Below are 17,892 nucleotides of genomic sequence, written 5' to 3'. Positions count from 1 at the left end.
GGTTGGGAATCCTTCCTCACTTCCAGCTTAATTAATGGCTACTTTATCTCCATTTTTTTCTTGGGCCAACGTGTTTTTGTTCTTTTTCCTTGCCTGCTATTTTCCACCCGCTGAGCTGTCCAGGCCTTTATGGGGCTCTGCATGTCTACAACTGCTCTTCTCCTTCACTACCTCCCGTTGCCCAGTGGTTCCCATGGCCCCATCCACACCAGGTCTAGCCGAATTAATTCCTCCTGCACACCCAGAGCCTGAACAATACTGTGAGGAGAATTCAGGAGCCCCAGATTGGTGCTTAATCAAAAGCTGCTATAAATGACAGGAAACCCCCCTGAAAATGGGCTTCTCATCAGCCCCCGAACGCCTGCCTCCCTGCAAACGAACCGCCACGAACCAAACGGGGTTACCTGAAGGGGTAGGCAAAGGCTATGTCAATGTTGAGGTCACTCTCTGACTTGTTTGCACAGTCCACACTGAGGCGCAGTCCTCCAGAGTACCCACCGCATGTTGCAAATGCAAAGATTGCAAAAAGCTGTCAAAAACAAACAACATTTTTATTTTGTTTCGTTTCAGCAACCACCACAAGCAGATCTGTGCAGCAGCTCTCGCTGCAGCACCAGCCCCCTCGGGTCAGGTTATCCATCACTCCGTGCACTCAAGGCATTGCCATACATTATTCCTGTGCCCTTCCCGAAAGCTGATACAAAGAACCACAAAACGTGAAGCTCTGGTGGCACACGTGGACAGAAACATCACCTTTTGTCTGTGCCAGGCATCTCAGCCCTCCCCTCTTGAACCCCATTTGGGATTCACAACCCAGGCAGCTATTTAAATCATCCAGCTGACAGGCAAGCTTGGACAAGAGAAGGATGAATATTGACCGAGCATAATGAGTCAGTCTTTATCCAAATAAAACACTGGCAGAAGTATTTATAAGGAGCAACCAGGAGTAGCAATAGTAGGCCAAGACAGTTCATGTGGCTGCCATCCCATTACACAGCAAAACACAGAATCATGCTGCCCCGCTTCCATTTCATGTATGACTTGGAAAAAACAATGCTTTTTTGATTATTTTTCCTAAATTACTAGCATTACCCAAGATGGATATAGAGGTACAGTAAACTGACGCTCAGCAAAACAGAAAAAAGAAAATCAAGACTTAAGATAAGCTCAGGCAAACCGGACAGGAACAAAGAGCTTGGGTGGTTCTGAGGCAAACCCAGATCACATCTTAATCTTCCAGGAGAAAAATGTGAAGGAGATAGCATGCAGGCCAGGGAGACACATCAGCATTTATATTTATATCAAGGGTTCAGACAGAGGAATTGGAAACAGGAATGGGTGTCTTAAAACATCATTGATGTAGGCTTCCTTGGAAGACCATGAGCAGAAGTAGGGACATCTTATTTATGCAGTTGTAATTTAAATTAAAGGACAGGCTAGATTTTGTTGATTGTAGCACTATAGATCTGAAGTGACCCCATCAGCTTTAACAGAGTTACTCTGAGATCTACAGTGGGGCAGATATGGGAAATAACAAGTAAACCCCTGATCCCAGTCACAATTAAATAAGCTAAAAGTCAGCAACACAGAGCTAACAACAGTGCATGCATCTGGAGAAGAATATGTATACTTGGACACTGAAAAAATATACAGCGGCAAATCTAATGGCAAAATAAAGGACTGAATGATTCAGTAAAAGCACTATGGAAATATAACAAATAGAAAAAATAGACCTATCCTTGCTGCACAAGGCTCTGCAAAACATGCCATTAATCCGAGTTCTCCCAATTCACAGCATGAGCAAGGCCAGGCATTTCAGCAGCCTCCTTGGACTTCAGCTTTGCATGTGCATCTTCTCCCCAGACACTGCCAGGTTGCAGGGGTGACTCCTGAGCACTGGGGTAGGGAGAGCCTCCCTGGCTGCAAGGTGATGGGCTGAGCACGATGGAGCACAGAGAATAACAGAAGAATAATCCAAGTTCCCACCCTGCTACTCACTTCCAATGTGACCAGGGCATATCACCAAGGCTAGATTGGCAAAAGTATTTAGGTGCCCAATGATAAGGAGAGTTGATAAAAACTTTGATTGAATCAATTCTTCATGCTGAGCTCACTGAAAAAAGGCAAGCTGAACTTTACTGTGAATTGACTTGTTAAATATGTGCCATGAAATAAATGCTTCAACTATAACTTGAATACTGTTCCTTCATCCTAAATGAGACACTTCCTCTGTAAATACAAGAAGTTTCTGCCCTTACACATAGCACAGCACTGAAAATCAGAATTAATCATCTCAGTTTAATTTGCGAGGTGATGTCAGAAAACAATATATTAAAGGAGAACAAAAAGAAATTAGTGCTGACCTGCTTTCTGGCCTAATTAATGGGGTTGCAAATGCAAGTGTTTTGCAGATACATAGGGAGGCACAAAGATTAATGCAGTGGTATATAAAGGAGGAACAGAAGGGCTGCTGTGTGAGATGGACCTGCCATAAAGGAAGAGCCATCACCTCCCAGCTACAGCACTCAGCTGTAAATCAGCGTAAATGTGTGTCACCGTGTTATTCACCAAGGAGCCATGCCCAAAAACACAGCTCAGGCTATTCCTTCTCAGAAAGGATCTCCTCCAGAGTTCCTAGTTTTTCCTCTCCTCTATTGAGATTTCACAGCAGACTCAGACACCTGAAGCCTCAGTCCCTCAGACAGTTCAAATCTAGCCTTTACTCACCCTTTAGCCTCACGTTCAGGTCTTAACCAGAGGCTTTTCAGATGCTTTCACTCCTTCAGCAAACCCTTCAGCCTCCTTCCTTTCCAGCCACAACCCACCAGGGCTGCCCACCAGTTCCCATCCTCACTCAGCACACGCTCCGCTGCAAGCACCCAGGCAACATCCCCAAGGCAGGTGGGAGAGGGAAAAGGACCCAGCTGGAGATTTTTATACCGAACTTCAGCAAGGCTGGGGCCAACCCGAGCTTGGCTCTCTGCCGTGGCTGGATCAGATGCTGCTAACGGCTGGGATCGCCCCGCTGCCAGTAACGCCCGGCCGGTCCCCACAGCTGTGTGCCGAGGCCACGCAGCACCTTTTGGAAGCATGTTTATGTTTTGCATTGAAGGAGAGCCGGATGAGGGCTGTAGATCAATGCTATTTCCCTGGGGTACCTTGGCCAAGCAGCAGGCATAATTCTCCTCTTGTCCAAGCAATCTTCTCCTCCTACCTCTGCGTTTTTCCTTCCCCCCCCAAGTTTTGCTGCTTTATGTTGTCAGTGGAGTGTCTGGAGCATTAAGCCAAGATTTACTCATCAGTTTTTGTGCACACTGTAATTCTGTGGCAGTTGCAAGAATGCTGTAAACACCACTGTATTTTATTATAGCAGGATTTGTGTAAATGGCAGTTGTAAACCCCATAATGGGAGCCTTATGGGCCAGATTCAATAAAACCTCCATCTGCAAGATAATTTTATTGAATCTGGCCTCTCTGAAATTGAAAAGTTTATGGAGAAAGGGAAAGCGTCTCCCTATGTTCCTATTTACTCTTTGCCTATAAATCCACACTCAGTGCTAGTTCCATCTGCAGTGTGCATGCATAACACTTTTCTCCTTCATATTAGATAAATCTCCCCAGCACACCGTTACTTCTGGTTATCACATGGCTGCTGCCCCAACAGGCCAGTGGCTTCCCCGGAGGAGCGGCAGCCAGGAGAAACACGGTGCCCTTGAGGCAACAAATCTTTGCTGCTGTGGCGGTGCTGGGCTGCTCCTGCCCGTTGGCACAGGAGTGGGGCAACACCCAGCCGTCCCCTGCGCACCCCATCCCTCCTGCAACAGCGATGCAATGGGGAGGTCGGTGCCTCTGCTCCTGCCCGGAGCCTTGAGGGAAACGGAAAATGCCTGTACCCCACCTGGATCAATGGTCCACCGTTGATGTGGGGTAACACCCCAAGCAAGCATCGCATGCGTTTGATGTGCGCTATCAAAGCAGTTAGCAACCCACCTGATGAGGCCATAGACTGAAGGGAGGGGGAGGAAGGGGCACTATTTGTGCTCCTCAGCACAGACTGGAGCAATGCACATCTTCTGTGTCCAGTCTAGCCTGGCTGGAAGATCATTCTTCTTCCACATGGTTTCAGACACATCTCTAACAAGGCAGCACATCTCTGAAGCTCGCAATGTCTTTCTGTGTGGTGATTAACACCCCATCCCCTGCTCCTGTTACAGTGATAGTCCCTCTATGACCTTGCACCCTTGGCCTGCACTATTGGTATAGTTTTGTAAGGAAGTCAGGTGAACCCCATAGTCTAACTTAACCAACAGAAATTATATTTATTATGGTACTGTGCAATAATAAACAGCCTTAACTGTAAAATCGGATTAGCATGTTGTAAAGATCAGTTGGCTCCTTAGCACTTTGAGAAAAAATAGCAGTATAATTTCCAGCAGAGCGCATGCTTCTCTCACCGGCTCAGGGCAGACAAAGGTTCATCAGCTGATTTACAGGATCAGCTGGAAGCCCTCCTTCTTCTGATGCCAGGCTTCAACGCAATGGCAATGGCTCCTCTAATTCAGTATTCAGAAGCTGTTATTTATCCAGACTCCAAACTCAAGGCTGGACCTCTTGTTTCCCAGCCCAGCCATCCTCGGTGGCTGGGGGCTCAGGGCGTGCGATGCCCTGGGGGAGCTGAAGTCCCAGCTGTGCATTAGACAGTTGGCAGCACCTCAGCAAGCGACCCCAGACATCACTCATCCCACCGTGGAAGGGAAAAATGGGATGACTTCCCATCGCTTCTCCACGTTTGGCTTTCCAACAATTCCCCTCAATGCCTGCTGAGCCACAGGCTCACTGTGCACACCAGAAAAAGACAGAATGGTTCCTGACAAGGCAAGTTAAAAGGCTTATGTAGAGCATGTTACAGCTAAAACATCCTGTTAGGAAGATAACACCATCATTTAAAATTGATGAAACTTTTATATAAGCCACTTGTTTTTCCCTGGAGCACGTCTGCCCTGTGCAGCAGCCTTTGGCAGCTCACTGGCAGACGAGATGGAGCTGGCCTGGGGATGCACCCCAAATCCCCCTCATGCAAAGGGAAGATCCCCACTCCGCCTAAGGGCTCCTTGGCCACTCCTCCAGGATGGTGAGACCTTAAAAAGAAACCATGTCGGTCTCGCCTGGAGCTGTGGTGGCCAAAGATAGGCTGCGAGGGACACAGAGCTCACTACGTGGGTTGGTCTTCAACACTTTCTCTTGGGGTTGAGGGAGGAAAATGGGAATCAACTTGCTGGACGCTCTCCCGGAGAGGTGCCCCCCGCCCCCCCACTCCTCCCCTAACACTAGAAAGCCGAGGGGAACTCCTGACACTTTTAAAGAGCAACATGAAATATTGAACCACCTACTCTTTTATCAGCCATTTTACACGTTCGAAGTATTTTACTAAAGACATATTTTTCTGGCATCATTTCTGGATGTAAGACTTCCCTTTCTCCGGATCGCCATAATAAAGAGACTGCAAAACATTTGCCAAATGCTATATTGCTTTACACTTTCTGCTGCTCACTGTGGCCAATGGTGTGCGTGAGAGCGGGGAGGGAGCACGCCGCTCCGAGGGCCCCGGAGACGTCCCCCCACAGCCAGCATCACTCGCCCAGCAGAATGTCTCATTAAACTGAGATTATTTATTTATAGAGCAGAACCAGTAATTGAACATTATTATTAAGACTGTAAAGGGAAGGTTCGAAGGCACTAAATGACTGTACGGGAAAACATTTACTGCAGAGCTGATGGCCCAAAATATGTCACCAGTGAAGGATTAGGAAGCACTGTCTCCTCCAGGTCTCTGACTGTTTCTTTTTTAAAATCTGGCATTTTTCCTGCACAGATCTGAGCTGCAGACTTCCTGGAATCACTTCTCCTACATACAAGCCTTTGTGCACTGGAGATTATCAGATTATTGACTTTGGGATTCCTAATTATATCAACTTGACTGGCTGATGAATTGGAGGTGGATAGCATCGCAGCCGACGCAGTGCTGGGGGGGTAGGCGATGACTAGCAGGAGTCATTTTCCTCCAACAGCTATACAGGGAGAAAGCTGAAATATATTTTGCTCCTGTTGAGAAATAAACCCTAAAGCAATTGTTCACTAATTGCTGGGATTTAGCGTGCCCCTTTACAAGTAAACAGCAGCATTGCAAAGAACGATCCTGTGCCTGCCTAGACCTGGTCTTCTTGAAGGGGAAAGCCCAGGGATGAGGGAACATCTCAGAGTTTGGGGCTTGAAGAACCACATATGCCCCATCCAGGGAATGTTGTACATCTGCCCAAACATCGACCCCAGAGGTGCCTCAATTTTAGCACACCGCTGAAGGACCACTCAAGCAACTGTCCCACACCAGGAGGCACTTGCAGACCACGGGCACCTTCAGGATGTGGTGGCAGCTGGGAAAGGGCTTTTGGTGTCACCATATTGGAGATGGGGACATACAACCTGTCCAGATCTCACGCAAAGCACCTCATAGCTATCACTCGGCTATCAGACTTAATGTTTCCAGCATCTTCTGAAAGGGGAATGGAAACGCAACTACAGTTGTGTTGGAGGAAAATCCTTGCGTCAATGATTTTGTATGGCTTTACACTGAGCTAAGTGAATGAGGCCCTTATGCATGCCATGTGGCGAGGACAGCTATTGCTGGAAAACATCGTGCCCTCCAGCCCCCAAGGCTGGCAGGACCCACACAGCATGAGCTGCCATGTCCCCAGCCACTGCCACCCACCTGGAGGAGACCAACCCACCCCAAGACCTCCCCACTTGGCTGGGGTCTTCACTGGGACATTTGCAGCAGCAATTTTAGGGCTGCTGCAAATTTAGGCATTTTAGGGCACCCTGCAGAGAGCCGCCCTCGATGCTGCCGACTGGACAGAAAGACCTGACCCCATGGTGGGCAGGAACCCTGCAACATCCTCTGCTTGAAACACATCATTTCATTTAATGCTTTGCGTTTTTAAAATGAAAAAAAATTGCTAAATTTGATTCTTAATGGAAAGATTTATGGAAATGAAATTGGGGTATTTTTAGTGAGTAAAGATCATGTTATAACAATTTGGTTCTACAAGACTTTAATCCCAAGGAGACAATTTTCTCTCTTTTTCTTTGAAGAAAACCTTTATCTTTTTTATTCATCTTTCATTGATTATTCTAAAAATCCCATTTAGCTCCACCACATAATGGTATGGTAGTCTTTTCTCATTATATTTTAATAGAATAAAATCCAACTGTATATGAGAGGATTAGATAGCCATTCGTTGAGGTAAAGAGCATTGTTCCTCCAGATGGCCAGACAGAATCTGTGTAATGCCTTTTCTATTTATTAAGTTCAAAATGTAATGCAAGCTGATGAGATGTGTTTCATCCAGTATTTAATGGGTCAGCCATAAAGTTGAAAGCTAATGCTAAGGTTGGCAGGATGCATGGAAGAGTTAACAAGTGGAAAATAAAGACATATTTAGAGCATTTCTTCTTGGACTCAGTGAAATGAAAAGTTGTCAGAGGACAAAGCTACTTACACAAGCAGGGCAGAGATGCTAAGCTCTTCCAGCCCCTCAAACCATTTGTCAAAGGTTTGAGATAATTGAAGATATTTACAAGGACCTGAGGTTTGGTTTTTTTTATTTATCGTATAAATTGCCTTCTGCACGTGGACATTGACAGATTGGCAACGAGTCTTCCACAAAACAAAATACACTGACACTTGCTGCAGACAGATTTACAAGTACCTGGGGTAATTACTGGGTGTATGCTACTTCATTTGGGCTGTATCACAGAGCAGTACTTTTGCTGCATTTCCAGCCTGCAGCCCTTTTTTCCCCCCAGCTGTAGAGCAGTCTGGAAGCTACAGCTCTTCCTCTGCAGTCTCCACAACTCCACATTTGTACCCTCTTCTTTTAAGGAGGTGGGAGCACAAGTTGGACAGATTTGTTTAGATTTGTACATATGATCCCTGAATAACTCATGTTGTGACATATATCATTTCAGCAGAGACATGCGTTCCTTTTTGGGCCTGAAAACTTTTCCAGTCCTAGACTGCTGGTAAAAAAGACAACCATGGTGGTCTCTACCAGGATCCACATTGCGACAGTGCCCAGCGCATCGCAAGTGCCAGCCCAGGAGAGTGGCCACCCCCAGCCTGGGTCCCCTTCCTCTTGCCCATGCCAGCCATCCCCCCCCGTGTGCCCACATCATCTCATGAGCTGCTTTGGCGTCAGTCACCTGTGACCACCACAGGCAAAAAGCAAGGAAAGCCATGGTCAGGTAAAGGAGAGGTTTTCTTACAGATGATCTTAATTCTTATTTTATTTACAGGTATGGTTCGGCAACCCAGCAAACACTCAGGTTCATGCATAAATGTAATTCTGTTCCTGCTCCCTCTTGAAAACACAGATTTTGCGCAGGCTTTACAAGCTGATTATATGGGATTTATTGTTTAACAAGTGTAAACATTTAATTATAAAATAAAAGAGGTTGGACGGTTGCTCATTTCCTTGCTCACTTGGTGCGTTTAAAAGCATCTGGGTTTAAAATAGCCCACGATCGAACATAAACGCATACAGAGCATGATCCAAGCTATTACTAAGTAGGATTTACTCCCTTCAATAAACACAGGAATTTACATTATGGCTGAGTGACATCCACACATGAGAAGCACTCTGAGAAGGGCAAGTGCCCCAGAACTTAATGCCGCTAAACCCATGATGGTCAACACAGCCTCAGGAGCTCAATGACAACCAAGACTACACCGTACCTCCTCCAGCGCAGCACTGGATGGCAGGGGACTGCAAATCCAGCTTGCAAAAGCGGTGTTGTACACGATGCACACGCCATCTGGCCCGGGCTGGGGCTGGGACAAGACACCTCTCCCATCCGGAGAGCCCGGCCCCATCCCCAGCTCTCCCAGCATCACCACCAGGCACCACCAGGCAGGTCGAGGCCCCTGGCAGCACCGTCTGATGACTGCTGTAATTGCTTCGTTATCTGATTTGCATCTTTATTCTTTCCATTAGCTTCAGCTCCTCTTTCCCAGCACTACCTGGTAGATCTGGGCTCCGGTGGAGCATTTTCCTGCTCTGACGACAGATGCATACAGCAGAAGCAAGAGGTGGGAGCGCTCCTCTGACCAGAAAATGCTCTGGCAGCTCCATCCCCACAGCGCGGCACAGCATGGGGGCTGCAACAAAACCCTCCCTGGGTCAGCACCGACTGAAAATTATTATTAGAGGAAAGGCTCCTCTCCTTCAGTCACACTGTATTATTTCTGACCTAATGATTGCCCATTGACTAGCAGGGATTATACATTAGCTAAGATGTTTCTGGGTGAATGAAAGGGCATTAACCTCATTATTATCACATCCTTGCTCATCAGAGGCCATTAGTAGCTTCCTGCCAGCTCCCTGTGCTGCTGTGTAGCTATTTGGTGTCATCTGCTGCCTCTCCACCCGCCTGCCCCACACGCATGCATGCCATGCATGCCATGCATGCCTGCATTCGGCTCTGTCTCCTTTCCGCAGCAGATTTAAGGGAAAGGGTGAAAATTATTTGGTTTGGGAAGGAATCCTGAAAGCCCTTGGGATTAATAATCTGGCGCAACAGCTTTTTCCCATGAGGATTTGAGAGTGCTTTCAAATTGCTAAGCAATGGGGCCTCCAATACTTCTTACACAGCACTCTTTCAGATGATGTCTGGCCATTTTTTTCCTTTTTTTCAGCCCCACAACACCCGTACAAGCAGGACCACTGCAAACCAAGGCTCTGCTTTTGGAAAAGCACGGCTGGTTTTCTAGGCAGTACGTCTGCAAAGCCCCGCAGGGACCACCCAGCCCCAGCCACTGAGGCCCATTAGGGTTGTCCTTCGTTAATCCAGCCATCACAGATGTCCCCTTCTTGCTCCAGACCCAGCCTCGCCATGGCACCTTTAACAATGGAGGATGGCTTGAGCCCTTGGTACTGGAGCTCTGCCAGGCGTCCCATGCAGGTGGGACCCAAATGTGGGACCCATCGGCTCATCTCAAACCAGTTTTGGATGGAAAATTCCACTGGAGCTGGCTCCGATCTCAGGACCCACCTCTGTGCAGAAGGCTGGAAGAAGAATTTGCTCCTGGCTAACTATCAGCCCACATGGTGAAAATAATCTCTTTTCTAATAATTAAAATGATGGGCTATAAATGAATGTTTGCCTTGCTGAGCTCTGGGAATTAACAGAGAACATTTTGAGCAAGAAACATTTTTAAAATTAAAACTTCCCTTTTCTCTTCTTTTCTGCCACTCCTCTTATACTTTGTCCCCAGAGATGGCATTGCTCTCCTTACCCACACTTAATCATAAGAAGCAACACCTAAACATGAACATTTTTAGGAAATGCTAATAAGAGTGTCCTTAAATTGAAATAAAAAAATATTCCTTATCTCACTAGCTCTTGACACACTTCATCTGGACAACTTGAGTTGTCCTGTTTCCTCTACATCCTCCCCCTTACTGTGCTCCTCCACACCTCTTGCCTTTCTCTTTTTCTTTTTCTGCCCTCTCATTCACGTTCCCTGAAATTGGCAGCCACGCCTGCTTCTAAACACACAGAAAGATAACAAAAAACCCTTGGCAAAAACCTTGCCTGAATGTTCCCCATTTCCTTCATGGTTCAAAATACTTAATTCTGAAATAACCCGGCGTCCTTTTCTTTCTCTCAACTGCTAGCAGCTGCTGTACGTCTTCTGTGCCACTTCCCAATGTACTTCAAATCCTCCCAGACCCCGGAAAAAAGCAGGCACTTGTACAAAACCAGTAATGCATCAATATGTTTTTGGCTGTTGCAATCTTTATATCCGCACTGCTGGAGATGATTATCTACCTTTTTTATCTGTAGATTCAGGCCTGTGGAATAAAACCGGGACCAATAAAATAAGGAAGCAAAGAAAACACAAGCAGAATGAAAAAAGCAATTGAACATGCTATAAATTCAGAATCAGGTGAAAGCTAATTATGGTCACGCTCACTAAAAAGATGAGGACACAGCGAGGGAGAGAGACTTATTAATTATTTGTGTTATGGTAGCACTTAGAAGCCCCAATCCTTTATCTGGGACTAGCTGTGCTATACATGGCAAACACTCAAATATATCTTTGGGTAATTGCACACAGTTTTAAGGAAAAGGTGCAAATGCTCTGTTCTTTCACCTTCAGCAGTTTCTGGTTTGTTAATGCTGTTAAAAGAGTCGGAGTTCACCATCAGTCTCATTCTGAGCAGCTCGCGGGATGGTCTCGTGGGTCAAAGACCAAATAATTCAGCATGAGGGCACCCTCCACCCATAGCTGGATTGGGCAAACCACAGCAAACTCCCCAAGGTGGGCATGAGATACATTCATCGCCATCCCCATCCCCTGGCATGGGGGACAGAGCGCTCACTGCTGCCAACAGGGACGTTTCATCCTCATTGACTCTGTGCAACTTTGATTGCTTTTCTAATTAAGGTACATTTTATGGTAATCTACCAAGCCCTTTAGACTAAATCACTCAGTTAATCTGTTGTTAGTGCCCATATGTTTACAGCTTTCCAGCCTGCTGCAGCATATTTGCTTTGCCACGGCGCTGGGGAAGTTTAGTGACAGATGAGCCGCTGCGCCGCCATTCAGGTGATGCAGAGCCCTTCCACCCAGCCAGCCTGCGCACGGCACGGATGGACAGACGGACAGCCCTGGCACCTGGTGGTTTGGAGAGGAGAGGAAAGGTGCAGCACTGCAGATACGGCATCCCATGCTGATCACCTGTCTCTTCCCCTGTCTCTATGTAAGGGCTCAGCACATCTTTCTCATTTTCCTTTCTTTCCTTTTCTTCTTTTTTCCTCCAAAATAAGAGGTTGTACATGACAGGAGAGGAAGGCTGAAGAGTTTGACAGTATTGTCATGTCTCTGGCCCCAGAGCTCACTTACTGAGGAGTTTCACTGAGGGTTCAAGGGCTTTGAGCAGCCCTTTGGGTGAAGGGCAAAAATCACATTTGCATACTAAGGACAGGCAGAGTCAGCCCCCCACCTGCACTGGACATCGAATTAAATAAAAACTGACCAAGCACTCCACAGCTTTGCTCCCGCTGACCCTGCGAGCCCAGGGCAGGAGTGTGTGTCCCCAGCCCCAACCCCGCCTGCAGCCCAGACCTGCCGATGGGCCCCTTCCAACTTCTCCAGGGCTGGTGCTATGCCACCGCACACCCTGGCGAGGAGCTAAAACTCTCCTTCGGGCTCGCCTGGGCTCTCTAGCAACCCTGCTTCCTACCTATGTATATGTGTGTCCTGTGCCGGCAGGCAGCAGCTTCATCTCTTCATCTTGCATCAGGCTGCCCACGCCGGTTCTGGACAAGGAGCAGGGATGTGCTGAACGGTGATGTGGCCCTCGCCTGTCCCAAATCCATGGCTCTCCTCACACCCTCCTACATGCCTGCATCCTGCGGTGGTACCCATGCAGGCAGAGCTCAGGCAGGGACCCGGGGACCCCAGTTCTGCTCAGACTAGCTGGGCTGAGTCCCCAGCCCACCACACACAAATGTGTTGTATTTACGAGGGTGTACCACACTGCTATTTGAAACGACCTGTGCCCAGTTTGCTGAGGGAAAGAGAGCCCAAAGGCAAAATCAGGAAAGACCAAGCTCTAGGTCACGTTGCCATCTGCCGTCTTACGTGCAGGGAAATATTCCCTGAAAAAAATGGTCATATAATTGTACAGGAACTCCTAATGAAGAGTGACATGAAGAATAAAACACCACCTGCCATCACCAGCTGTGACAGGCAGCTGCTATCCACTATCAACACGAATACCTTTCCCCCTGTAGAGCACCTATTGATCTGCACAGGATTAACAGAGGTGAAGGAAGTACTCATTAAGTCTTCCAAGGACTTGGCTAAAAAAAGAGTATCTGGCATTCAGGAGGAGCCAGATATTTAAGAAATCAATTTTTTAAGAGTTTAAGGAATTTCTCTAGGAACTGTTTGAGCTGCTAGAGGAGCAGCCAAGGAGACAGGTCTCAAGGGAAAAGAAGCTCCCCAGGATCAAGGCACCCCTAAAATAATGTTTCAAACTCCTTTCAAACCCTGATGCACCTGCTAGAAAGGGACAGCAAACCCCCCACCCACTGGCACAAATCTCACGTTTTCAGCCCTGGAGCTTGTGAAGCACCGTGCTGTGAACCTGTCCCTGCAGCTGCACCAAGCCCTGGTTTGCTCATCAGCCTGAGGTCATCTTGGAGAGAGGATGTCACACTCCTGGGGAGGTGATGGAGGCTGTTCCAAGGGCTGAGAGGCAAGTGGTGGTTGAGGGTACTGGACTGGGGAGAAGCTGCCCCCAGACCTGTTACCACCAAGCAGCTGGAGATGAAGGAGCACCACACATTGCAACGCTAGGATGGGCAAAAGGCAACAGATGGAAAAATATGAACGCTGAAGACTTTTGTATGTACAGCATGAGGAGCAGGGCCAGCTCTCCTGTCCCCCTGAGTTTTTCTCAGCCATATCCTGTAGAGACGGCATGTAGGGCTGAAGGGATCATTTCTGCTCAGCCACAAGTTCCTCTGCCAAGGGAAAGTCTTGCAGCGACGGACTTAACCATATTATTCACTTTGTGCCTTACACTCCCTTGGTCACTGGTGACCTGTATTTGGGGACAGGGGTGAGACATCCCCTTCCTGCAGTCAAACCAACCATCCCTGGCCACTTTTCCTGCTTCAAAGCTATTGAGATGAGCTGAACCGGCTTCTTAATAAACCGCAGCATGCCCAGCTTTCAGGGCAGTCTGGCACCCCTGCTACGATGAGTTATGTGGCACAGAAACCCCAGGCCTTTAGTTTTGCAGGGTAGGAAGCAGGAATTGTGCTCCTCAGTTCATGCTATCCAGCCCCTTCCCCTCCGGGGTCACTCAAATGTGCTCTTTGACCATCAGCCTTCTTCTCCCCTGGAGGACACTGCACTGAGCCAGGCACCAGGGCTCAGTGAAGTTAGAAACGCTTAACGCTGTCCTCGGGCAAGCAGGATTATACCTAGAAAGTGTGTGAGATGTGCACTGCTCAGACACCCATGCCCTCCACACCTGAGGACTTAAATGACTGTGAAAAAGACTATTATTTTTACGTACCATGTTCTCCAACACTGTGCCGAGCGCATACATTTAAGTTACACAGGTGGTATAAATATATGTGGTCCTTAGGAAACAGCAATTGTGCAAATACCAAAAAGCCACTGAACTGAGTGCCTATTAACTACGTTTTCAGGAAGGAAGCAGAACCAAGCTGCTGGGCTTGCCTGTGCAACGCCCTGCGCCCGGCTGGCTGCCCGTGGGAGGCTGCACGCCAGCACCGGCTCCTGCCCGGCCAGGGCTTGGGCAGCCACGGCACAGACCCCAGCAGAGCTCATGAGCCCGCTGGCGAGGGGCACGCTGCAAAATATTCCCATCAGCTGCTCTTCAGGCAAGTGCAACTATTCTGTTTTGAAAAAAACGGGAACAATTAAACTGGTCCAAATGACTAAGCAGTTATTGCCAATCTGAAATTTCTCTCTGGAAGAGTTTAGCTTGGACTGGCAGAGGCAACATCCTTACCTTCTCCTGTGGGTTTAATAAACGCAGTTACAGTCCTCTAACATCTTATTAAAGTACACTTCATATATCTATTAGCACACCCTGGTATCATGAGAGTAGGCAGATTATTCTGGGACTAATATGTTGATTTTCTGGGCAGGTATGTACTCAAGCATGTTCTCACTGCAGCTCCAGCTTGTGCTACAGCTTGAGTTTTTAAAGACTTCTGAAACACCAGAGCAATCGACTCCCATGGATGTGATTCAAGTATGAAAGAATCAAAGTGCCAATAAATAAATTAATATAGTCCTCCAAATTCAAGTATTTATTATGTAGTCCGAATGTATTACAGCTATACACCTTGTTTTCCTCAGCCGTACTATTACAATCACTGTCTTGTACTGCCTGGAAAGCACACCAGGAGCTATGACAGGGAGAGATAAATAACTACACCTCGCTATCATTTACAGGCAACAAAGAGGTCTCCAAGTTAGCCAAGAGCGCTGAGGAATGAGGCTGCTGAGCCATACAAAGCAGAGGCAGGGAGCAGAAAGTCAGAGCAACCGTCTATTGACTTGTATTAATGATGTTACACTCTGAAAAAAAAAGCTATTTTCTTAATTACTTTAAAGATTTTCTTTATTTCATTAATACATTTTGATGAGGAGCATGTTGCTGCCAACCTGCCATACTTCAGATTGATCTTTCTAAGCTAATATGCAGTCAGATATTCATACTTCAGCTTGATCAATATTAAATAGCTCTTACTAATTTTTTTCCTATCAAATATTGCTGCATTATTTTTGAGGCATCTTTGATTTAAAATGCCAGAAGGAACATGATAAATCAGAATTCCTTTTCCCTTTAATCCTCACTCTCCACGTTTCTGCTGGAAAATGAAGTGCAAAACAAGTTTTCAAAGCAGGCACCCCCCTCTGCAAAGCAAAATACAAACCAAAAATATTTCAACGTATCTAAAAACCATGGAACAGTTGGGCTCAGCATGAGACTACAAAGAAACCAAACCTAAAACCAATTTTGTGGGCTTCACAATTCCCGTAAAATCCCACTTCTCCCCCAAACAGTACATTTACAGAAATAAATAAAGATGCATATAACTTACCGGAGCAAATATCACCATACACATTTACAAAAGGATTTATAATCCAACTTGTGTCTCCTGAAATAAAGCAAGGTTTGTCTCATACTAAAAATAAAGGCTCCCAAAAGCTTCTCACAGTAGAGAGAGCGAGCGAGAGGGAGGGAGGGAGGGAGAGGGAGCAAGCGAGCACCAGCTCCTTGCCTCGCTTTTTATGAAGCAAATAAGGAGAGCAAGAAAATCAATGCCGAGAGAAAGTGAGATGATATACCAATCAGGCAGCAGCCTCAGCCTTATTTGCAGAGGGATGGTAAAATGCTCATATTATTAGACAATGACTACACACAGCCTAAGTAGAGAAAGCGAATACTTTCCCCGCGGTGAGAGGCTGATTGCTTTGTTGTGGTGCAGGTACCACCACAGTGGGCTGGGAGATGCAACCCCTTCCTCCCCACTGCTAATGCAGCATCGCTTTGTTCCTTGTGCCTGCTCTATAGGAAAGAAACAGTTCACAATTCTGGGCTAAAGTTGTACTGAGCTTAAAAAGCCTCCAAACCTCTGGCACCTACAGAGTGTCATCGGAGCAGCGCGTCTTCGTTGCTGGGTTTGAGGGCTTTTTGGACTCTTATATTTTCAGATGCCTTTCAGTGCATCTCAGAAATCTGGCCCACAGCGACAGCAAGGAGCCCATCCCGAAAGGGGAAAAGACCTCTCAGGTCCCCCATACTCTAGTGTGCACTGAGCTCCTCCTGTGCTCGCACAGGACCAGACCTCCAAAGCGCCTTCCTGGAGCATGAGCTTTTGTCCCTTTTTGTGTATCAGAGAAAACCTATGGGAAACCCATGGGTGCCCTTGTGCCAAAAGGGAAAAATTCTGTGCTATTAATCCACCCAAACAAAATCTTTGCTGTTCCCCTGTGTGTCTTGGGAAGAGGAGAAGGTAGCAGGAGGTAAGCTCATTGCCTCAGACATACAGGCACCTGCTTGCAAACAGGGCACATCCGTGACAAATGCATGCCACTTCTTTGGAAAGATGCCACATTTGCTCCCCCCCGCCAGCAGCTGTACAAAGGCACAAACCCCACGCCTTGTCACTGCAAGCCTCCTCACAAGAGGGGTTTCAGGCTGATCCCGTGTCTCTGCTCTGCGTTCAGGACTTCAGCACGTTACGAGCACAAAATGGATCCACGGATCCCTCTCTGCAAGGCGCCTGGCTCTGCGCTGACCCTGCGAGCCTCCGTCATCACCAGCCCATCACCCCAGCGCTGTTTGGTGTAACTGAGACTGTGACTCACGCTCTATGCTATTTATTTATCAGCCCTGGGTTTATCACTAGTTTGCCCTCTTTTCTACACTCTGCATCAAATATTTTCAACTACATGTGAGTTAACGGATGAGACACAGGGTGAACTTTCTCTTTTATTTGAAGACCAAAGTTACATGCTGGTACACGGAAACACCTGCTGGGTGACAACAGTTCCCTACGCAGCAAAATTGGAGCACAATTGCTTTTCCCTGGCAGCTTGGGATTTACATTGTGCAAAGAGAACTGGAATCCACAGGGAAAATCCTGAAGACAAAACTAAGGAGACTGAATTCATCTGATAATTCAATTTATCTGTTCGGGGCTGGCACTTCTAGCACAATCCAGGCACAGAGGAGATGCCAACAGCCCTTTATGAGTGCTGAACCTCCGGGCCCCTTTCCCACGAGCAGGAGCCGCATTGCCATGCTGACAGATGTCACTGCTGATGATGCGGCCCTGCGTTTCCAACACATACAGCCTGATGCAGGCTGATGCTGTTATGAGGAGACATTGTGGTGCTGAGAGAGTTCTCCAGGCTGAAGCACTGTTCTGCTGCTCGGTGCATTTTAACATACGTGAAAGCATTTGCCAGCTACTGTGCGCACTGCCTGAGTCCCAGCCACAAAGATTAAGCTCAGCACCTTTGGTCTGCAGGGCTGGGCAGCATTTGCCTCCCGCTCCACCATAAGCAGCCCTTTGATGCCTTATCCATGCAGGAACTACACTCTGCAGCCACGCTCACAGCACACAGGCTGCAGTAGTGTCTTGGCATTCGCCTCGTTAGAGTTGGCCAACACACCTTCCTCCCCGAGGACAGGGCTCACACATCTCACTCCTTCTTCCCTGCCATCTCTGGAAAAGACAGAGCAGCCCAGACAAGGCGTGGAGGAGCTT

General features: G+C 47.4%; 1 protein-coding gene across 2 annotated transcripts in view; it reads right to left on the bottom strand.

The window, feature by feature from the left end:
- The window catches only part of SYNPR (synaptoporin), a 109,703-nt gene that overhangs the window by 28,079 nt on the left and 63,732 nt on the right, over positions 1-17,892 (bottom strand). Inside the window, exons 1-2 of one of the 2 annotated variants that reach the window (XM_059823357.1) lie at positions 3,860-4,003; positions 405-529 (exon numbers count right to left, since the gene is read on the bottom strand). In XM_059823357.1, coding sequence (XP_059679340.1) covers positions 405-529; positions 3,860-4,003 — 269 coding nt within the window. Of the gene's footprint in view, positions 1-404; positions 530-3,859; positions 4,004-17,892 lie in introns of those variants that run through there. The other variant, XM_059823358.1, reaches the window with a different exon arrangement.

The sequence above is a fragment of the Gavia stellata genome, chromosome 12 (genome assembly GCF_030936135.1).
Source record: "Gavia stellata isolate bGavSte3 chromosome 12, bGavSte3.hap2, whole genome shotgun sequence".
Lineage (NCBI taxonomy): Eukaryota > Metazoa > Chordata > Aves > Gaviiformes > Gaviidae > Gavia > Gavia stellata.
The sequence above is the reverse complement of the archived record's forward strand: the minus strand, read 5'-3'. Positions and strand labels throughout refer to the sequence as shown.